We start from the raw sequence: 18,453 nt of genomic DNA, 5'->3' as shown, positions 1-18,453 counted from the left end.
CTGGGAATTCTTCCTAGAAGACACACATGACAATTCCACTTGGCTAGAACTTTAGTCATATGACCATGCCCAGGAGCACGGTAGACTGGGAAATATAGTTTTAAATTCCAGACAGCTACCCAATCAGCTGAAAATAGGTGTACCTATAATGAGGGACAATAGCAACCCATACCACCCATGCCTGCTATACTATTTTAGTCATCTTTTTAACCTTTCTCCTCCCTGAGACAGTGAGCTTCTCAAAGGCAGGATTAGTTCTTGTTATTGTTTCTGAAGTACTGAGATGTGCCTTATACATAATAGATACTCAATGTGTGTTGAAATGAAACAAATTTCATTCTCTTCTTTCCTTTGAGCTTGATTTCAGCTGATTTTTGTAGATTTTGCATATTCAAACCTATTCTCATCAAACTCCTGCCATTCCTTCATGGATCAGCTCAGGATGCTGGCTGTAAAGTAGTTACTACTCAGAATGTGGACAACTGTTAGTTTCATTATAGAAAGTGGGTACTTACATTTTTAAAAATTGAAATTTTACTAGAACTTCCAAAAGTAGGCAGGATAAATTGAAAAATAAGGCAAACCTCAAGGCAAAATGGTAATTTTGGCAATTTCTTTTGTGTCCAGAGATATAATCAGTTTTTTTAAACTAGAAAGATGGAGAAAATAGGAAGAAAAAGAAAGGATAGGAAAAGCAGATTGACTGGGAATGTACTAAAGGAAAGGAGGAAATTAACAATGATTTTAACTCTAGAAATGAGGAAAATTGTACAGCATTGGCAGAAATAGAAAAAGCCCAAAGTGGGGATGTGTGTGAGGAATGGGGGTTGGAGAGTGATTTTATGGCAAATGTATGGCAAACCTAATCCTTACGCATTATTGAATTTATATTCTTCCCAGAAAATAAACATGTCTAAGCAACCATACTGAAAAACGTGGCACTGAGTTAATCAACAGTTGAAGATTTTTTACAAAGCAAAATGCTTTTGTAAAGACCATAGAGCATTTAGGTCAGCTGTGTACCAAAAAGAGCCCAGATTCTTGGCTACGCTTTAGAATCACCCGAAGAGTTTAAAACATATACTGTATATTGATGTCTGGTCCCACTCAAAGATTCTGATTTAATCTGAACATAAAGTAATAAAGTTCCACACTCCGTTTAGATTCAAATTATTCACAATCTATTTATCACTCATATAGAAGGACATTTATTTAAATGTTAGTAGTAAATTGAGTGAATTTTTCATCTCTCAAAATAGATATTCAATTTCACCTTGATGTGATCAGTGCCACACCAGGAAATGATGAAATGTGAAAGTGGTGAAAGCGCAACTCAACCTTTTTTTAGGTTTTAGGAAGACAGTTAAGAAAGAACTTAAATCTGCCTAGTAACCCAAACTCTATCTAAACTCTAAATTTGCCCATCTTCATGGAGCAAATCAATCAAATGGACTAACAAATTACCACTTTGACTCTCCTCTATTTTACTCCTATGTAATTTCTTAAAACAAAACAAAACAAAACAAAACAACTTATAATAATATTGACCAGTCACTTGAATTTTTGAAGAAATAATTGAAACTATTATATACGGAGACGCAAGGCATATACCTCACTCTTTTGAACTTCTGGAAATAGCTAGAGTCAGGTCTAAACATTACCCTTCTCCCAAAACTCCATAGTTACTGGTAATGGTTTCTAGAACTTCTTTGAATTTCACCAAATATATGTTATGCCTGATCTCCCCTTCAACTTTTTTTCTTTACCGACAGATGTTTGAAAGAATAGATTGGAATTAGTTTTCATATTAACTTTTGGCATCTTCCAAATTGTACACAAAGGCCAAAGCATGACATTTTAATCAGAAAATAAATGGTTATCTTCAAAAGTACTGGGCATTGAATCTTGAATCAGATAATTGAGGAAGTGTGTTTATCTTAAGTAGAAGGGACTAAGGAATGCTAGAATAAGCCCAGAACCATAGGACTCACAAGTGAGTGGTATGAATCAGATGGCCAAAGAGGTAATTTCAATACAGTATGTCGTGTGCTGTCAGTACCTAGGTGAAGAACATACCAATACCAGAAACACAGGGAAAACAAAGAAAGGGATGCCAGGTCCTCACATTCAGAAATGTGGGAGACACCAACCATCTAAGAGGATGCTCTGGCCGTTCTTACTTCTGAAGCACTGTGCTTACCTTTCTATCCATCCACTCCCTACAAAGGCATATTAAAAAAAAAATATATATATATATATTTTTTAGGGTGGGGAAAGGTGTTTCTTATCTCTGCTATAATCTGATTACAAAACTCTGTATGCTTTAATTAGGAAAATGTACCTGCTCACGCATTTCAAGGATTTCCGAGGCCTCTTTAGGAAGCCACGGAGCCAACTGCACCGCCTCAGGGTTTAGAATCCTGTCTGGATTCCTTAGCAGCATTCATCAGACCGGAGGTTTCAAAATTTCTGCCCACAATCAAATCACCTGAAGAAAGTTTGAAAACCCCAGTGCCCAGGCCACACTCCGTTCAGATTAAATCGGAATCTTTGGGTGGGACCAGGCATCAATATACAGTATATGTTTTAAACTCTTCAGGTGATTCTAAAGCGTAGTCAAGAGTGAGGTACTCACTGGGCTCTTTTTGGTACGCAGCTGATCTGAATGCTCTATGGTCTTTGGCGGTTTTTAATCATCGAGTCAGAAACCATAGAAAGGCGTCTGTCGCAGAAATAATTTAATTAGAATGAGCCTAAAAAAAAGAAGTAAATTTGGGTGTGGGCGTGCATGCGTCTTCGCAGCACTTTCCGAGTCAATAAGCAGCTGCAATTTCTTCAGCAAACACCAAGGGGCACCCTCTGCCTCCTCGCTCCACCTGGAACGCCTTCCTAGTTCAGATCGCACAAAGAGCCCGGCCTCTTCCCGGGTGACATCACAAAGGGCCGATCCCCCGCCCCTTCGGCGCCACCACGTGTGTCCCCCCACGCCCGGCGGCCACCGACTTAGTCCCTCGCCGGCCGGTCTGGGCAGCGAAGGACAGTGGTTGGCAGTGGTTGGAGACTTCGCTATGGGAAGTTGTTCCTTCGCTCCCTCGCGCCCAGCTCTCCTCCCTGGTTCTCCGCAGCCGCTGTCGGAGGAGAGCACCGGGAGGCGCCGACTGCAGCCGCGGCTGCCTCTCCTAGCTCGGGCAGCCGCGCCGCTGGGCAGGTGCTGAGCAACCCCAGAGCCTCCCTCGCCGCCTCCTTCCTCTGCCCGGCTGTCCGGCTACCGCCGCGCATATGGGGTGTTGGAGGTAGATGGGCTCCCGGCCGGGGAGGCGGCGGTGGATGCGGCGCTGGGCAGAAGCAGCCGCCGATTCCAGCTGCTGGAGAGCCACGCGCTCCCGGCGCCCTTGCGATCCCCGGGCTCAACGATGGGGACCTCTGCGAGCGGCAGCACCGCCCTCGCCTCCTGCAGCCGCAGCGCGGGAGCCACGATGATCGCGGTTTCTCTTCTCTTGGTGAGCCCTCGGGGGGACCGCCGGCGGCCGCCGCGCGGGAGCTGCAGGCGCCGTTTTCCCGGAGCGGGGCGGGTCCCGGGCCCGGGCATAGACTGCAGGAGGCACGGGGTTGAGCCAGCCGGGTTAGGGGGCTTGCAAGGGAGGGCAACACACGGGAGGGCTCCAACTGGTCATTTGGGGGAGCCGCGGGGCTCAGCTGGGGCTCGAGAATGAAGGCGAATTGTTTTCCTTGCAGTCGGACTGCACTGGAGGAGGCGCTAGAGGTGGCTCCCGGGCTTCTTGCGCATTTCGGTTTTTTTCCCCCTACTCTCGCCCCTTGTGCCCCCTCCCTTTCCCTCCATCCCCAGCCTCTGGCAGCTGCCCCCTCCGCGTGTTAGGGGGCCGGGGCTGCGGTGTGCGGAGCGGAAAGCTGGCCTCGGCCGCCGCTTTGTTGCAGCTGCAGTGTCATGTCGGGATGCTACCGCAGTGGGAGAGAGTGGTACCGGTGCGCGCCGGACACTGGAGACCGCCGGGTGCACCCGCGCTTTGCAGTCCCTAGCAGGGCGCAAGCTGCCCCTCCCCCATGTCTGCTTGGGTGGGTTCAGTTTCTGTACGCCAAAACAAAAACAAAAACAAAAACAAAAAAAACTCCAGGACATACTCTCCCGAGCCTCCAGAGCGCCGGCTCCCAGACAGCCTGAGCGCTGGCATTTGAATGGAGGAAGGGAGAGAGAGAGATCTCCATAAAGGAAGATAAATTCTCTTCACTCTTGTCTATCCCTCGTTTACCTGTAGCCTGGCAAGTGACCCTGCAGGGTGAGGCGGGTTCTTTCTTCAGCACTTAAACTACATTCAGCTCTAAAGCGTGTCCTATACCTTACTTTGTCCTTTATCACTGACCTGGTCAAAGCCAGAAACCACTTTTGATCCAAAACTTATCCTCAACTTCCCCAGATCTCTTCCTCTTCTTTCCAAATGTTAGGGAGGAGGGGGCAAGTGAGGTGGAAAAATTTCTTTGACATCAACCCCTTGAGCCACCATAAGCTTCCCATGCCTATCTTGTTGTCTCTGCTGGGTCTATGGAGAGTCTTAGCTAAAAACCAAACAAAAACAAAAAACAAGAGCCTATTTTCATGGCAGGGCTGCGCAAGGAAAAGGCAAGCTGGCTGTCTGTTTCTTTCCCGGAAAGGGTTTAGTGCCTGGCCAGCCAAGATCTGCTTAGATCCCAGGCCATTGCAGTTGCTATGGCCTGGGAATTCATCCTACAGACACTCTGGTTCTCTGTGTGAGTGTGTGTTTTAAGGGGAAGAGAGAGACTAAAGAAAAGTTTGGTGCTGTTAGCATTTATAATAAGGCAAGTCCCAATCTTTCTTCAGAGACTCTTTTCTGCCCATTTATAGTAATGGACAAGTCAAGATTTATATTTTCGAAACCAGTGTGGTGGATGGTGAGCAAAAGGGGGTCTCTTCGAGCAGTGAACCTGGACCAATGGTGTTGGTGTGGAGAGAAACCCATCTAAATCCATGAGAACAGTAAATCTAATATCAGTGGAGTTAGGTCTGTCCTTTGGTTTCTCCTTCTCAGCCTTAGATCTATATTCTATCCCACCACACGCCTATCAGGTCTCTCCAACACACCTGATTACTATGCTCCCTATAAAGTCTACTCTTAGATTAACTCTTAAATCAGTGCAATATTTTATTTATTTTTACCTTTTAATGTGAGCTAAGTGCTTAAAGTAAGGTCTTGATGTTATCAAAGTGTAGGTTGCTTTTCCTAAATCGTTAAACTCAGTTTATATAGAAATTGTGCATTGGATTTGTAACTGAAGACCTAAGAATTCTTTAAAAAATGAAATGTATAGTGGAGCTTAGAAGCAATGTCAAGATGTTAATTAAAATAGGAGTCCTTGGTCTTCTGCTAACTACAATGGGAAGGCTCCTCTTTTGTTTATGGAATAGCTTGGGGTTAACCCCTTTGTCCTAAAGAGTGACTGAGGGGGGTGTACCAGGGGTTCCCAGGGGCAATGCTACAACTCCCAAGCAGGGCGGGGAGGCAATGTCTTTTATTTTTTCTGTCCCCACTCTGCAAGCTCCTGTCCTCAGGACAGGTGTTGTTAAGCTATGACGTGATGATCTCGTTACATTATTCTAAGGATTATTTATTCCACTGGGATTCTTGGCCATGTGAAAATGACAGAGACCAGGTAACAGAGCCCTGGTAAACATGTCATGATGCTCAGAACACTTCTGGCAGAGGTGTGTGACCTACCCATATATTTCAGTTAGACTAAAAAATAATGAACTCAATAAAATGTCCTGTTTATTATGGCTTTCAGTTACCCCTCTTCTTTCAAATTTCTCCTTTATTGTGTGGCAATGTTATATTTTTGACATTTTTTTTGTGTCATGACAGGCTAACTATATGAAAGGGAACTTATAAGCTTAAAAAACTAACATATATACTTACATATAAGATATACATAACATATAGTATGATATATATGCATATATACATACATATAAAACTATATGTCAGGTGTTTTATATACAGTATCTTATTTACTCCCAACATCTCTGTGAAGCAGATGGTCTTATCTCCATTTTACAGATGAGAAAATGGAGTCTGCAAAAACTTCATTGGTTTGTCCTGGCCACACAGCTCACAAGTGATTGCACTGTGGCTGGAACCCAGGACTGCCTGATCCCTCAGCCCATGCTCCCCCCCTCTTCTGTGCCATAGTGCCTGTTTCACAACCCCAGATTGCTAGATGATGAAATATGTAACAACAGGAAAGGCTCATTGGGGGAAGGTTGAGACTGGTGGTTTGTTGTAGAACATTAATGCAAGTTACATGAGCACCTTTGGAAAGAAGTATTCTTGATGCTCGCACTTCTGTTTCTGATGTCGTGTCTGCATGATATCGGAAAGTAAACCATAAACTGAAAGATAAAATATCATATGTTCTAGGCCAAAAGTCAGGAGAGAAGATGAATGAGACCTTTTGGTTTGTGCCAGTGTTAAGGAATGATCTAGAAGGCATTGCCCAGTGTGACACGACCCACTCAGAGGTGTTTTTGGCCCTCAGGGAGCTTGCTTTGACTAGACAGATGGAATGTTAGCAGTTGGGGCAGTCAGAAGAGAAGGGAGTGTTATTGATAAGGAATGAGGTTTGAAGTTTTGGAAACTGCTATTCTGCATGTATTATGAATTTGCTGTAAGAGTCTGTCCACTGTGTGCTAGCCTAGAAAGTACCAAGTATTAGTGTTTGTCACTGTCATTGAGACTGGATGTCTGGCTTAATGCCATCTCCTGACCTTCACTTATCGAAGGTAATTATCTGGTATCTTGGCACTCAACTTTGGTGGTTTGATTAAGCAGGTATGGAGTGGTCTGGTGAGGGCTGAAGTCCTGAATGGACTTGGTGGCAAGTTTAAGTAGAACTATGAATTAGGGCCGATAAAATATACAAAAGATTTTCTCCTTTCTGTATACCTCAGCTCCACAGTCCTCGAGTGTGAAAGCTGGAAGGGAAAGCTGGAGGGGGAAAAAAAAACAGTCTAGATTGAGGAAACAACTTATTTTCCATTTACTTTGAACATCTTCTGTGAGAGAGGCACTGTCCCAAGGCAATAGGAACTCAGGATGAATTAGGATTCAAACCTTGCCTGCAAGTACAATTTGTATGGTATATAAAATGTACGGGGCTATCTGTAGTGTTGGTTGGGCTTCACTCTTTCCTATATAATTGGTGGGTGAACATACTAAAAGCAATAGTAAAATGTGATTGATGTTAAGATCTTTAAACTACTTGAAGTAACTTTGGCTATTAGTCTCAAAGTCAGAGGAAGAAAAACCTTCCACATTTCAGAATAACCTACTTTAGCCTCAGTAGGGAAAGTGACTTATATATAATCTTCAGAATGGCAAAGGTGGACCTGTACTGGAATACAAATTTTCTGACTTATCCCATGAATCTCCCATCTCAGTTGTCAAAATGTATAGAATGAGATCAATTTTTTTTTTTTTTTTTTATCTGAACTGTTTCTGAAGTCATATGGCTGAATCTGCCTCAGGTCTAGTCCAAAACAAAGAAACAAACAGACAAAACTTTAGTATAAATAAAATACACAAGCAAACTAAATCATCCAGAAAAAAAAGAAATCCTAGTAATGGAAAGTATACTAACTTAAATTCAGGAAAGAAAAAACAAACAAACAAAACAAAAAACCCAAGAGTAAATTGGAAGAGCTCTATCAATTGGCTAAATTACATATGTTATTGTAGTTAAATTTGGACATGCTCTATCAAATGGTTGAATATGGTAAGCACAGTTAATGCCATGTTTTCCAGGACAGTTCGCAGAAGGCCGCTTTGTCCGGGAATGTCCTTATTGAATAGAGGCAAGTAAATATGAGCTCCTGGGCTGGCTCTAGAAGGTGGTCTGTGTATTTTCTGCATCACTGATCAGAAGGCTGAGACATCACTCTTGAACTTCACACTGACTCAGTCTGTGAAGAGGAGAGGTAAAGCCTCTTTGGAGCCCCTCTAGGCAAGTTATAAGTTGGTTTTGTACTCAGCTGGCCCTTTGTAAAGCATGTAAAATATAATTGGCTTAAGTAACCTTTATAAAATTATTTTTTGGGTGACGGGAAATGGTCAGATGCATCATCAGACTTTTCTGGGTCCAGTATGAATTGACTTTTCATTGTGGAAACTGCAATGCTTCTTCCAGTAAGCAATAATATTCCGCTGGCCTTCTTTCCCCACCCAGGCTTGGCAAAGTCTGGTGGTGCCAGGTCACTTGGTAACTTCCTGGCAAACTCAGGTGCTTCGCTTCTGTAGCAAGAAGAACCCAGGTTATCTCATTGCCTTTGGACATCTGTCTGATAATTGTTTGGAGCAGACTCAGTCTGGATCAGCAGTCACAGATATGTCTGTTTGACAGAATGAAAACCGAAGTCAGAAAAGGAATCAACTTGGTCCCAGAATTGAATTTCCATTTAGTAGTAGCTAAAAGGGCTTTGTTGTTGCTGAAGTAGCAGCTGCTGAGCTTTGATTCTTTAAGAATAGGGGGGAAATCATGAATAAATATTGGCCTTGCCCCAGTATTTGTATTTGTCAAATATCAAAACTAAACAGGAATCCAAAATTGGCTTGAATACTGTCACCTGGCTTTCCTACCCCCTCCCATTTCCAGCCTGAGTCCAAGAGGAGAGGAGCTGGACAGAGGTTATAACCCAGGAGGAAGCTAGCAGAATGTCAGTGAGTGAGTGCTAGACTTGGGGCTCTAGAGAGGTGGGGCTCCCTTTTATTAGGCTGTTGATTCCTGGCCTTGGAGATAACAGACATTTCCGGTAGTGGGAAAGTTGTGCTCCGATGGACTTCAGTCAGGGTGGGCCTGAGCATGGTGTGGGTGAGTAGTTAGAACATTGAGCTGTGGCCCCATCTTCACTTTAGAATATTTGAAAATTATGTGTAAGACTGTTCTAAGCAAAAACAAAAACAGGAGGAAGGGTCTGAGTAAGCTAAGTCATAGCACAAAGCTCATTATATGATCTTTATCTAATTTCCCATGCACTCCTCTGCCACCAGAATCGCTTGGTGGCTTAGTGGCTTGGAACCATTTGCAAATCTGTTTTGGGAGGAGGAGTGTGAGTTTAATGGATTTAGGAGTGAGTCTATGGGTCCTAGAGTCAAATGAGAGCAGCTGTGGATTCAAGAGGGCTTTAGAACGGAACTCAGAGGGAAGCAGTATCAGTGGCTGTTAATATTAATCCTTGATATTGATATTGCTAACTCCTATTTATTGAGTACTTACCAATGTTGAATACATTCTACAACAGATCTCAGTAAATCTTACAAGTCCAAGGGGTAGTAGCATTAGCTAGCTCCATTTTACAATTGAGGGGCTGAGGTTTTAAGAGGGGTCACGGGCAGGAAACTGGCAACTGTTAGAGAGAGGATTCAAATCTAGGCCAACGTGGCTTCATACGCACTGCTCTTTTTGCCAAGTTCTGGGTAGAGGACGAATAACCTTAATTACGGGAATTTTGTTTCCTGTTAAGGGAATGGTTTTACCCGAGAGTTGAACATTCTCTTTCCATCTGATGAGCACTGCTGCTCCATGATGGCATTTGGAAGTTTAGCCCAAATGACTGATTATAAAGTAAGAGTGCAACGTGTGTGTGTGTGTGTGTGTGTGTGTGTGTGTGTTGAAAGGAGAGGGTGTGGAGTCATTGGCAAGCTTTTTCCTATGGTGTGACTCTGACGGCTAATGGTGCCATGGTTGAGATGGAAAGATACTCTTAAAATTGAAATGTTATAAATAGGGAATGGATACTTTGCTTTCCTGTTACTGGGTCATTGAAAAATATTTGCTTAGTGAGTAACAGTGTGACATGGGTTCTGCTTAGCAATGTAGTTTCAACTCAGTTATCCTGAGAAATTGAGGACCTTTTAGGGTTTTCTTTGCTGCCAACCTGATTATTTGTGTAGGATTAGTGCATCGGTTTGCATCATCTGTTGTTAGAATTTCCTTTGTTAACTTTTCATTTCAGGTCTCTTAGAAACTGGTTTAACTCCATGATTCTGTGAGGTTTATCACACTTCCTGATAGAGCGCTCCTAAGCAAGCTTCTAAACATATTTCCTCAGAGACTGTAGATACTGTGTAGACTAAAGAAAGGCAAAAGGTGAGAGGAAATTTAATCACTGGTTCTGGGAAAGAGGTTGGAATCCTGGTCTCCCAAAGAACTTTTGAGAAAAAAAAAAGACCATTATCTGATTTAATCTTGGCATGGCCAGGTCATCTTAATCAGGATTAGGAGAGGTGGGAGTGTTGGGAAGGGGGGAAAAGATTCAAATGGTGACAGTTTTCCCAGAATACTTAACTGGTTGTTATTCAGTCTTCACTCTTCCTTTACTTCCAGTAGTCCAGAGTTTCTCTCTTGGGTTTAAATCTTGTGCTAAAACCAGGTCCAGGAAAATACCAAATCAGACAAGATTTGGGTGTGCTTCTCTCCTCGTCTGGAATGCTCGGGGCCAATATTTATATTCCATTTTAATTTCTCAAAGATGACAGACAATGCACTATTCATCTTTGTGTTTCTGGCTCAATGCCATGACTCATGGAAGTTGTAAACTAACTATTCATTCTAAAGTTAGAGGACAGTTGGAACTTGAGCTATATATCACTAATATAAGCTATAATTCAAGAGTAAGTGAATTATTAACAAAGAATGTTTAAAACTTAATCAGGCTGGCAGACTAGAAGAACCTAGAGGGTATGCAGTTCTCTTTATTTTTCTTCCCAATTTGTTTCTGTTTTTGACAGTATACAAACATTTACGTGTAGTTAAAATGAATGTGTATGTACTTGCTTGTGTTCTGCTTTTATTTACGTATCTATTTCTCTTCTCTTACAGAGAAGATATTTCTATTTTTCATTCATTTAATACACATTTATGGTGCATCTCTTAAATGTCAGGCATTGCTCAACTCTAGGTATATGATAGTAAAGACTGTTAATGGTCCCTCCTTTTTGAAGTTCATACTTTATCAAGAAAGACAGAAGGAGGTGATGTGTAAGAAGGACGAGACTACTTAAAGAGCAGAAGTAAGAGTATGCCAGTTAAAAGGGAATAAACAATGTGGAATGGCCCAGAGATAAGAAGGAGCCTGCGTGTTCAAGGATAGAAAGACTGTCATTGTGGTTGGTGCTTAGTGAATAGGGGCAAAGGGAGTATAGACTGAGGTTGAAGAGATAGTCAGCGGCCAGATCATACAAGACCTTTAAAGGTGTGCAGATGTCAAGACATCCCTCGGAGAACAGTGGGAAGCAGGGTTATAATATGGCCTGAATTAGATTTTTTAAAAGATCACTCAGGAAGCTCTGTGGAGAATGGATTAGAGAAGAAAGTGTAGAAGCAAGGAGCATTTGGAATCTTTTGCTGTACATCAGGGGAAAGATGATGCTTCTGGGGTGCTGAAGATGGGGACTACTAGATAGATTTGAAAGATTTTGGAGAGTTTACTAATTGTGAGATATGAGGAGGCAGATAGAGTTGAAAGAAAACAATCATCAAGGCCGACTCCCTGGTTCTTGAGTTGAGTCTCTGGTAGTCTGTTTGCTTTGAAAAGGAAGGCTGGGGGAAGATTGGGTGGGATTGGGGAACCCCAAGTGTATTTATTACTAAGTTCAAGGTACACATGATTTCATGTCAGTTGAAGCCTCTGTGCCTGCCATTTAAAAACAGCCAGTTGGTGGTGTGTGGAGCCGCCCTGCCATTGGACGCTTGGAATGGTTTTCTTCCACTGGAAGCAAGCAGCCCTAGCAATGAAGTTGTCTCTGCACAAACCAATTGCTCTTTTTCCTTTTGGGTTGTTCCCAAAAGAGAGGTGTATTTGAGGTGTAGTCCCTGAAGTGCAATTCTGGGTCACAGGAAATGAACAAACAGTTTTATGGCTCTTGCTGTGTATTTCTAGATTGTCTTTCGGAAGACTAAGTTAATTTAGAGTACCACTAGCAACTTATCAATATGCCTTTGATCCCACAAGCCTGCCAGATTGGAGCTCATTGTTTTTATTAATTTATGTTGCTTTATTATAGATATGTAAGGATCCTTGCTTGTGCGAATTTACATTCTAATAGTTGCTAGGAACATCATAAATTTATCCATGTGATAGATACCTTTGCAATTACTCACGTTGCCCTCTGTTTTAACTATTGAGTGGAAATTGTGTTAACCTCATTTGCATTAATTCTTTACATTTTTAGTTGTAAGCTAGTGTTAGCTGTATATGGCATGTATTTTTACATATTAATACTTTTGACATTATAATATTTAATAATACAAAGTTTTGTGTTAATCTTAAACCCATTTTATTTTTTGTGTCTGAGAGTATCTTCTTTGTTGTTGATGTTGATTTTGTTTTCATAGTTAGGAATTGATCTCTTTACAGATGGGCTAAATAAACTGTTATGATTACTTTGAATTTTATATTGGATCTTTTTAATGTTGGGTTTTTGACTTTTCTGGACCTTAGCGTCATGGTGCTGGTGAGAACTACATGACTGTTTTGTTTATACACCTTGCGGTGAGTAAAGGATTGTGTGGTCGATAAGTTTGGGGAGTGCTGGGTTCAACTGAGTCACCATTTTCTGCAGGGCCTCCTGGATCCATCAATAGGCTAATATTAATTGTGTCTCTCTAAGGGAGGGTTGCAGTCGGGAGCATTTCCTAAACTTTTAGACCAGGGATTAGTAAACTTTACCCATAAAAAGCTACTTGTAAGTAAATATTTTTGGCTTTGTGGACCATGTTGTCTCTGTAGAAACCACTGAGCTCTGCTTTTGTAGTACTTTGGAAGCAGTCTTAAGCGACAATACCTAGAAGAATGGGTGTGGCCGTGTCCCAACAAAATTTGATTTGTGGATGCTGAAATTTGAATTTCAAATAATTTTCATGTGCCACAAACATATTATTCTTATTTTGATTTTTTCCCCCGCTAACTATTTAAAATGTAAAAACCACTCTTAGTCTGTGGGCTACAAAAACACAGGAAGCAAGACCAGAGTTAGTTCACTCATGTTTTAGACCCTAGAATTATTAACATTTTGTGGGATTAGATCAGGGAAATTTTGGAAGATGCTTGCTTAAATCCTTCTCCATTTATCTAGAGTGTACTCAATAATAGTAAATCTTCTCTCTTGTGTTTTCTCATTTGCTGTATACTAAGTTTATATTTTAAATCTGTTTTGAAATGCTCCCTTGTTTGTCTTTTACCTCATTGTTGTACAGTCTGTATTTTTTGTTTTGTAGTGTACTCCCAGTCTAGTAAGGTATGTTTTAGGATTACAGCTTTTTAAAATCTGGAATCTTTGATACGTTTCTCAGGAAGTGGATATTTGCATTTTAATTGGGGGAATTTTAAAAGACTGTCTAATCGCAAGGGAATGAAGCTAAAATATAGTAAAACGATAAGTAGGGCAGTGATAATTAAAATAACTAACGTTTATGGAACCCTTACTTGTGTCACACATGTTCTATCTACTTTATCTGTATTAACAATTGTGAAAGCCATCTTAGGAGAACGAGTACTGCTATTATCTCCTTTATTCTAAAGAGGAAGCAGAGACACAGAGTTGAGCCCCTTGCCCAGACCCCCCAGCTAGAATCTGGTAGAACTGGGTCTGCTCAGCATCCTTCAGGCTCAAATAGGTTTTGCTTATAATTTTCATGCTGGAGCTGTTGCACCTGACTGGTGTTAGTTTGCATTGATTTGTAAAAGGATTCTATAAGTTCTTAGCCAGCACAGAAGAGTATTTCCCCTATCCCTTTAACCACTGTCTTATCCACAAAATGGCTTCTCCTCGTAGGTAGGGGTCTTAGCTTCTAGAAATGGCAATCTAGAAGTTCTGTGACCCAAGGACCGAATGCTGAGTGCGCACTCTCATCTGCATTGCAGGTTCCGGGGAAGATGATATTTGGGTTAAGTCTTGCCCATTTTTTTCCTTTTCCCAGTGTCCCCTAAGCTTGCCTCTTTTCAGTCCTGTAGTCAGCACATTCTAGCTTTAGCATTTTCTATATTTTCACTTTAACAACAGTCCCTCCTTTTGCCCTAGCAACAAAAGACTTTTTTAAATCAGAGAGGATAGTAGGAAATGCAAGAGCCAACTGATTTATATAACATAACTGGGAACGGTTCTGTCTGTGCTTTATGGAAGCTTATCCTTGGGACTTTCCTCTTCATACATTCTTTTTCTCCCTTCAAACCTAGAGAATTCCCAGCAGTCAGTGCCTTGCTGTTACAAATTTAATGTGATGCTCAAAATAAAATGGTCAGAAATTCTGGAGGTGCCTAACTCTGCCTGGCTTTTGCCTTTTGATCATCTGTTAGCATGCATTATAGTCACCATTTCGAGAGTAATTTGGTTGCCTTAACTTTGTTGTAATATCCATAGTAACTGAGATTCCTACTAAAATACTAGTTTTATGCGGCATTAAAATTTTTTTATATTAAACTCATAAGTGGTCTTCCTGCTTATCCATTATGAGTAGATAAAAATTTATCATTGTCTTTAATTTTATCATTTTCCATTAAAAATGATTGGAATTTGATAAGGAACAAGAATGACATAAATATTTTATACTTGAAAACTGCAAGATTTTTTTTTTTTTTCTCATTTGTTTGAAGGATGAGGTCCTGGGATAAGAATTGTTAAAGATAAATTGGTATCAATGTTCTAACATATATTAGCACATCTGGGTGCTCCTTATCTTCAGTCAGGTCCATCTCTGTGCCCTAAAGTACAAATGACACTAGGACAGGTGATGTGAGTCACAAGGTGAGTGTGAGACCCTGGAAGCTGGTCATTTTACAGCTACCAATTCCCTCCTTTGAAATTTGCTTTGTCCTGGGTTTTACCTTAGTCACTTAGTAAATATTTATAGTGTTCCTACATGCTATGCAGTTTGGGATGGTACACTGAAATTTGCTCATTTATCCATTATTGATGGTGAAATCCATGTCCTGAATAAATGAAATTTTCCAAATAACTGAAGTTTAAGCTAGAGTGGAATGTAGATAACTTCTGGAGAATAATCTCATTACTCTGCTTATAATTCTAAGCATCAAGTCAGTGTAATCTTTTTTATAGAATGAATTTTTTTTTAAATTCTTCATTACATTTGCTTGTAATGTAATATAAAATTACATCTTAAGCACCATGCTGAGCATCATTCTTATAAGTCAGTTATGGTTCTTTTAAAAGAGTGATATCATAAGGGTCTTTGGGGATGAAACAAATTATTTGCCCTTACACTGAAGGGTGCCAGACTGCTATGTCTCTGAGTTAGCATGGCTACATAGTGGAGGCTTTTTGGTTTTCTCACAGTTGCTTTTATACCTGTGCTCATCTCCAGCAATCTCCTCTACCACCACACTTTAATTTGCTGCTGCTTAGTATTTATGATCTGCATATTCATTCATTCATTTAGTCAACGAACACCTGTCAGGTGCACCATGAATTAGGTACTATCTTTGGATGGCATCAGTATGTAATATGGACTCTATCCTTGTACTCATGGAACTTGTGGTCCAGAGGAGAAGACATATTAATGGATAAATGTGGAATTGTAAAATTATGGTAGTCATATAGGAAAAAAAGGAATGAGGGGAGACAGTGAAACCTAATCTAAGTTTGGGGAGAGGAAGACAGAGATGGCATTCCAGAGGATGTCCTATCTCTGTGAAAGATTTTGCATTTTGTTCTAAGTCATGTGGAAAGCTATTGAGAGTTTTAATCAGGGGATGAAAGTATCAGATTTGGTGTGTGAGGTAGAGTGGGTGTCAAGAGAGAAAGCCAAGACCTCAATACTCATTGCTAGTCTCTCGAAGAGGCCTGAGGGTTCCGGTAAGTGAACTCCTAGTCCCTACATTTTTTGACATTTCTCTTGACTGATCAGTGCAGGTATTGGCAGACTTTCCACCCCCTCCCCCCGAAAAGGGCCAGATAGTAAATATTTCAAGTTTTAGGCCATATGGTCTCTTTTGCAACTATCTAGCTCCTTCATTATAGCATGATAGCAGCCATAGACAATACCTAAATCAATGACTGAGTTCCAATAAAACTTATTTACAAAAACAAGTGGCATGCAGGATTTAGTTTGCTGACTCCCTAGCTTAGAGGATGCTTTATTTATTTTCATGATCTTCATTTTGAAGTGGTTGAACAAGGGAGGAAATGCCATCTACATGGTTGTCCCTGATGTCCTTGGCCTTGTGCTGCTAACAATCATTATATACACTTATGAGGCCATCAACAAATATTACAAGACAATATATAATTAGCACCAAAATGACAAACAGAAACAGGAAATGCGATGAAGAGTTTGCTCATCTGTTTGGAATCTGGGTGTCTGGGAAATATTACAAAGGCTTCGTGAAGACAGTGGAACTTGACACAGATGCCTTGAAAGTTAGAGTTTAATGAAGGTTAGAGTTTAATACAACCTAGTCTAACACGCTCATTTTACAAGCAAATAAAACTGATCTTAAGGCAGAGGCTAGACAAGAACACTCTGTTTTCTAAATCTTTGCCCAGATATTCCTTTCTCTTCATGTCTGGTCTCCCCACAGGCTAAAAATACAGATACGGTTTTAATGTTAATACTACATCATGTTACTACTGTGTCATATTAGTAGAGAGGAGTGAAGAGTTTCATGTTATGAGTTGCATGGAGACTTCTTTTGTCCTTGAAGAAAGCGGCCCTCAAAAGACTGAGAGCAACATGGCTGTAGCTGTCATTTGGGATGAGAAGGAAAGAAAAGAGAAATGGGCGGGGAGTTTAAGGGAAGGAGAGGAATATAGAATATAGGAAAATGCATATACACTGACATATGGACAAGAAGGCAATCTACACAACCTCAGTAGGAAGTATCTCTATATTAAGGCATATCTATACTGTTGCAAAGAACTTGACCCATTATAAAGAATGAAGTAGTCTATATGTTCTGATATGGGAAGATTTCAGTGACGCAGTATTTAAAAAATGAACAAAATCAAATCACAGAATAGTATGTACAGCCTGTCTGCTTTAGATATATAAAACAAACCAAAAGCAACTGAAGCAGCTAACTTAAAGTATGTGAGTGCGCATTATGTATAAATGCTCAGAAGAGGGTCTAGAAAGATACACATCAAAAAAGGATGAGTTTCTCTGGGGACGAGTGGATTTGAGCAGAGATTTTAAACATTTTATTCTATTTTGTAATGCTCACTTTTATTATAAGAATAATGATGAAAAAAGAACAGTATTAAAACAATGAAAAGAGCCAGGTTGGGAAAGAGGTGGAAGGAGCGGGCTCTGACAGTGGAATTGAGCTGTCTCCAAGGTGTTTCTCAGGATCAGAGAAGATTCAAGTCAGAGGGGTCAGGCCTTAGTTCAGTGGTTCCAAAATTTGGTTGGGCATCAGAATCACTTGGAAAGCTTAAAAACAACAACAGCAACAAACCAAAACAAAACAAATTCCTGGCCCCATTGCAGATCTCCACGATCTTAGGTGATGGGATTGAGGATGTGAATTTTTTAAAAAGCTTCGTAATTTTGATGCTGCATTTGAGGCTTGGGGCTTTAATGAACCCCTGGCTTGATTTCCCCTCCTCTGTACAAATGAGAATTCAGATAGAACCCAGCCTTGGGTGTTCTGGCTCCCATTCCCTTACATTTTTCTTTTTTTAAAATTATTATTAATTATTATCATTTATGCCTACAGCACCTGGGCTTCCTAAGTGGTCTCTCATCCAAGTATTAACCAGGCCTAACCCTCCTTAGCTTTCAAGATTAGACATTGGGCTTGTTCAGGGTGGCATGGCCATAGACCATGGACCATGGCTCCACTGGGGCATGAACCCAGGACCTTCTGTGCGTAAAGCAGACGTGCTAACCGCTGCACTATGGAACCACATCCTTCCTTGCACTTTTCAATGACCGTCTCCTGATTCAGGTGTTTTCCCTAACAGTAGCTTTTAAGTATCACCTAAATTCGTTTTTTACATTTTATAGGGAACATTCCTAAATAGTGTTTTTGAACTTGATCCCCCTGCTCCTCACTACTCATTGCTTCACCCCAGAATTATCTTTCAGAATAATTGTTACATTGTTTTAATTTTCTTAGGAACCAGAGGGTTGCCACCAGGCTAGTGGAAAAAGTTGTAGTTTTAGATCACGAGTCTTCAGTACACTAAAAAGCCTTATAAAAATAACTTTTCTTAGGTGCCACCTGTATCTGTTAAGGGAAAGGGACATTGCCAGCTTTTCCTCTCAGCATGGTTTTAGTGAGGATAAAGAGCCCAGGGAACAGTTTCTCCAGCTTTGTAGCTCAGATAGGTTTAGCCATTAACTCTGGAATTGGAAGAGCTCTTAGAGAGGTCCCTCTGGCACGGTGATTTTCAAATTTCATATAGGAGT

At 40.9% G+C, this 18,453-nt stretch overlaps 1 protein-coding gene across 1 annotated transcript in view; it reads left to right on the top strand.

Moving 5' to 3' along the window:
* The first annotated feature begins 2,967 nt into the window (after positions 1-2,967).
* The window catches only part of TNFRSF21 (TNF receptor superfamily member 21), a 59,512-nt gene continuing 44,026 nt past the window's right edge, over positions 2,968-18,453 (top strand). Inside the window, exon 1 of the mRNA XM_016158932.2 lies at positions 2,968-3,500. Coding sequence (XP_016014418.2) covers positions 3,414-3,500 — 87 coding nt within the window. The 5' untranslated portion in view covers positions 2,968-3,413. The remainder of the gene's footprint in view (positions 3,501-18,453) is intronic.

Source organism: Rousettus aegyptiacus, unplaced genomic scaffold, assembly GCF_014176215.1.
Source record: "Rousettus aegyptiacus isolate mRouAeg1 unplaced genomic scaffold, mRouAeg1.p scaffold_m13_p_1, whole genome shotgun sequence".
Lineage (NCBI taxonomy): Eukaryota > Metazoa > Chordata > Mammalia > Chiroptera > Pteropodidae > Rousettus > Rousettus aegyptiacus.
The sequence above is the reverse complement of the archived record's forward strand: the minus strand, read 5'-3'. Positions and strand labels throughout refer to the sequence as shown.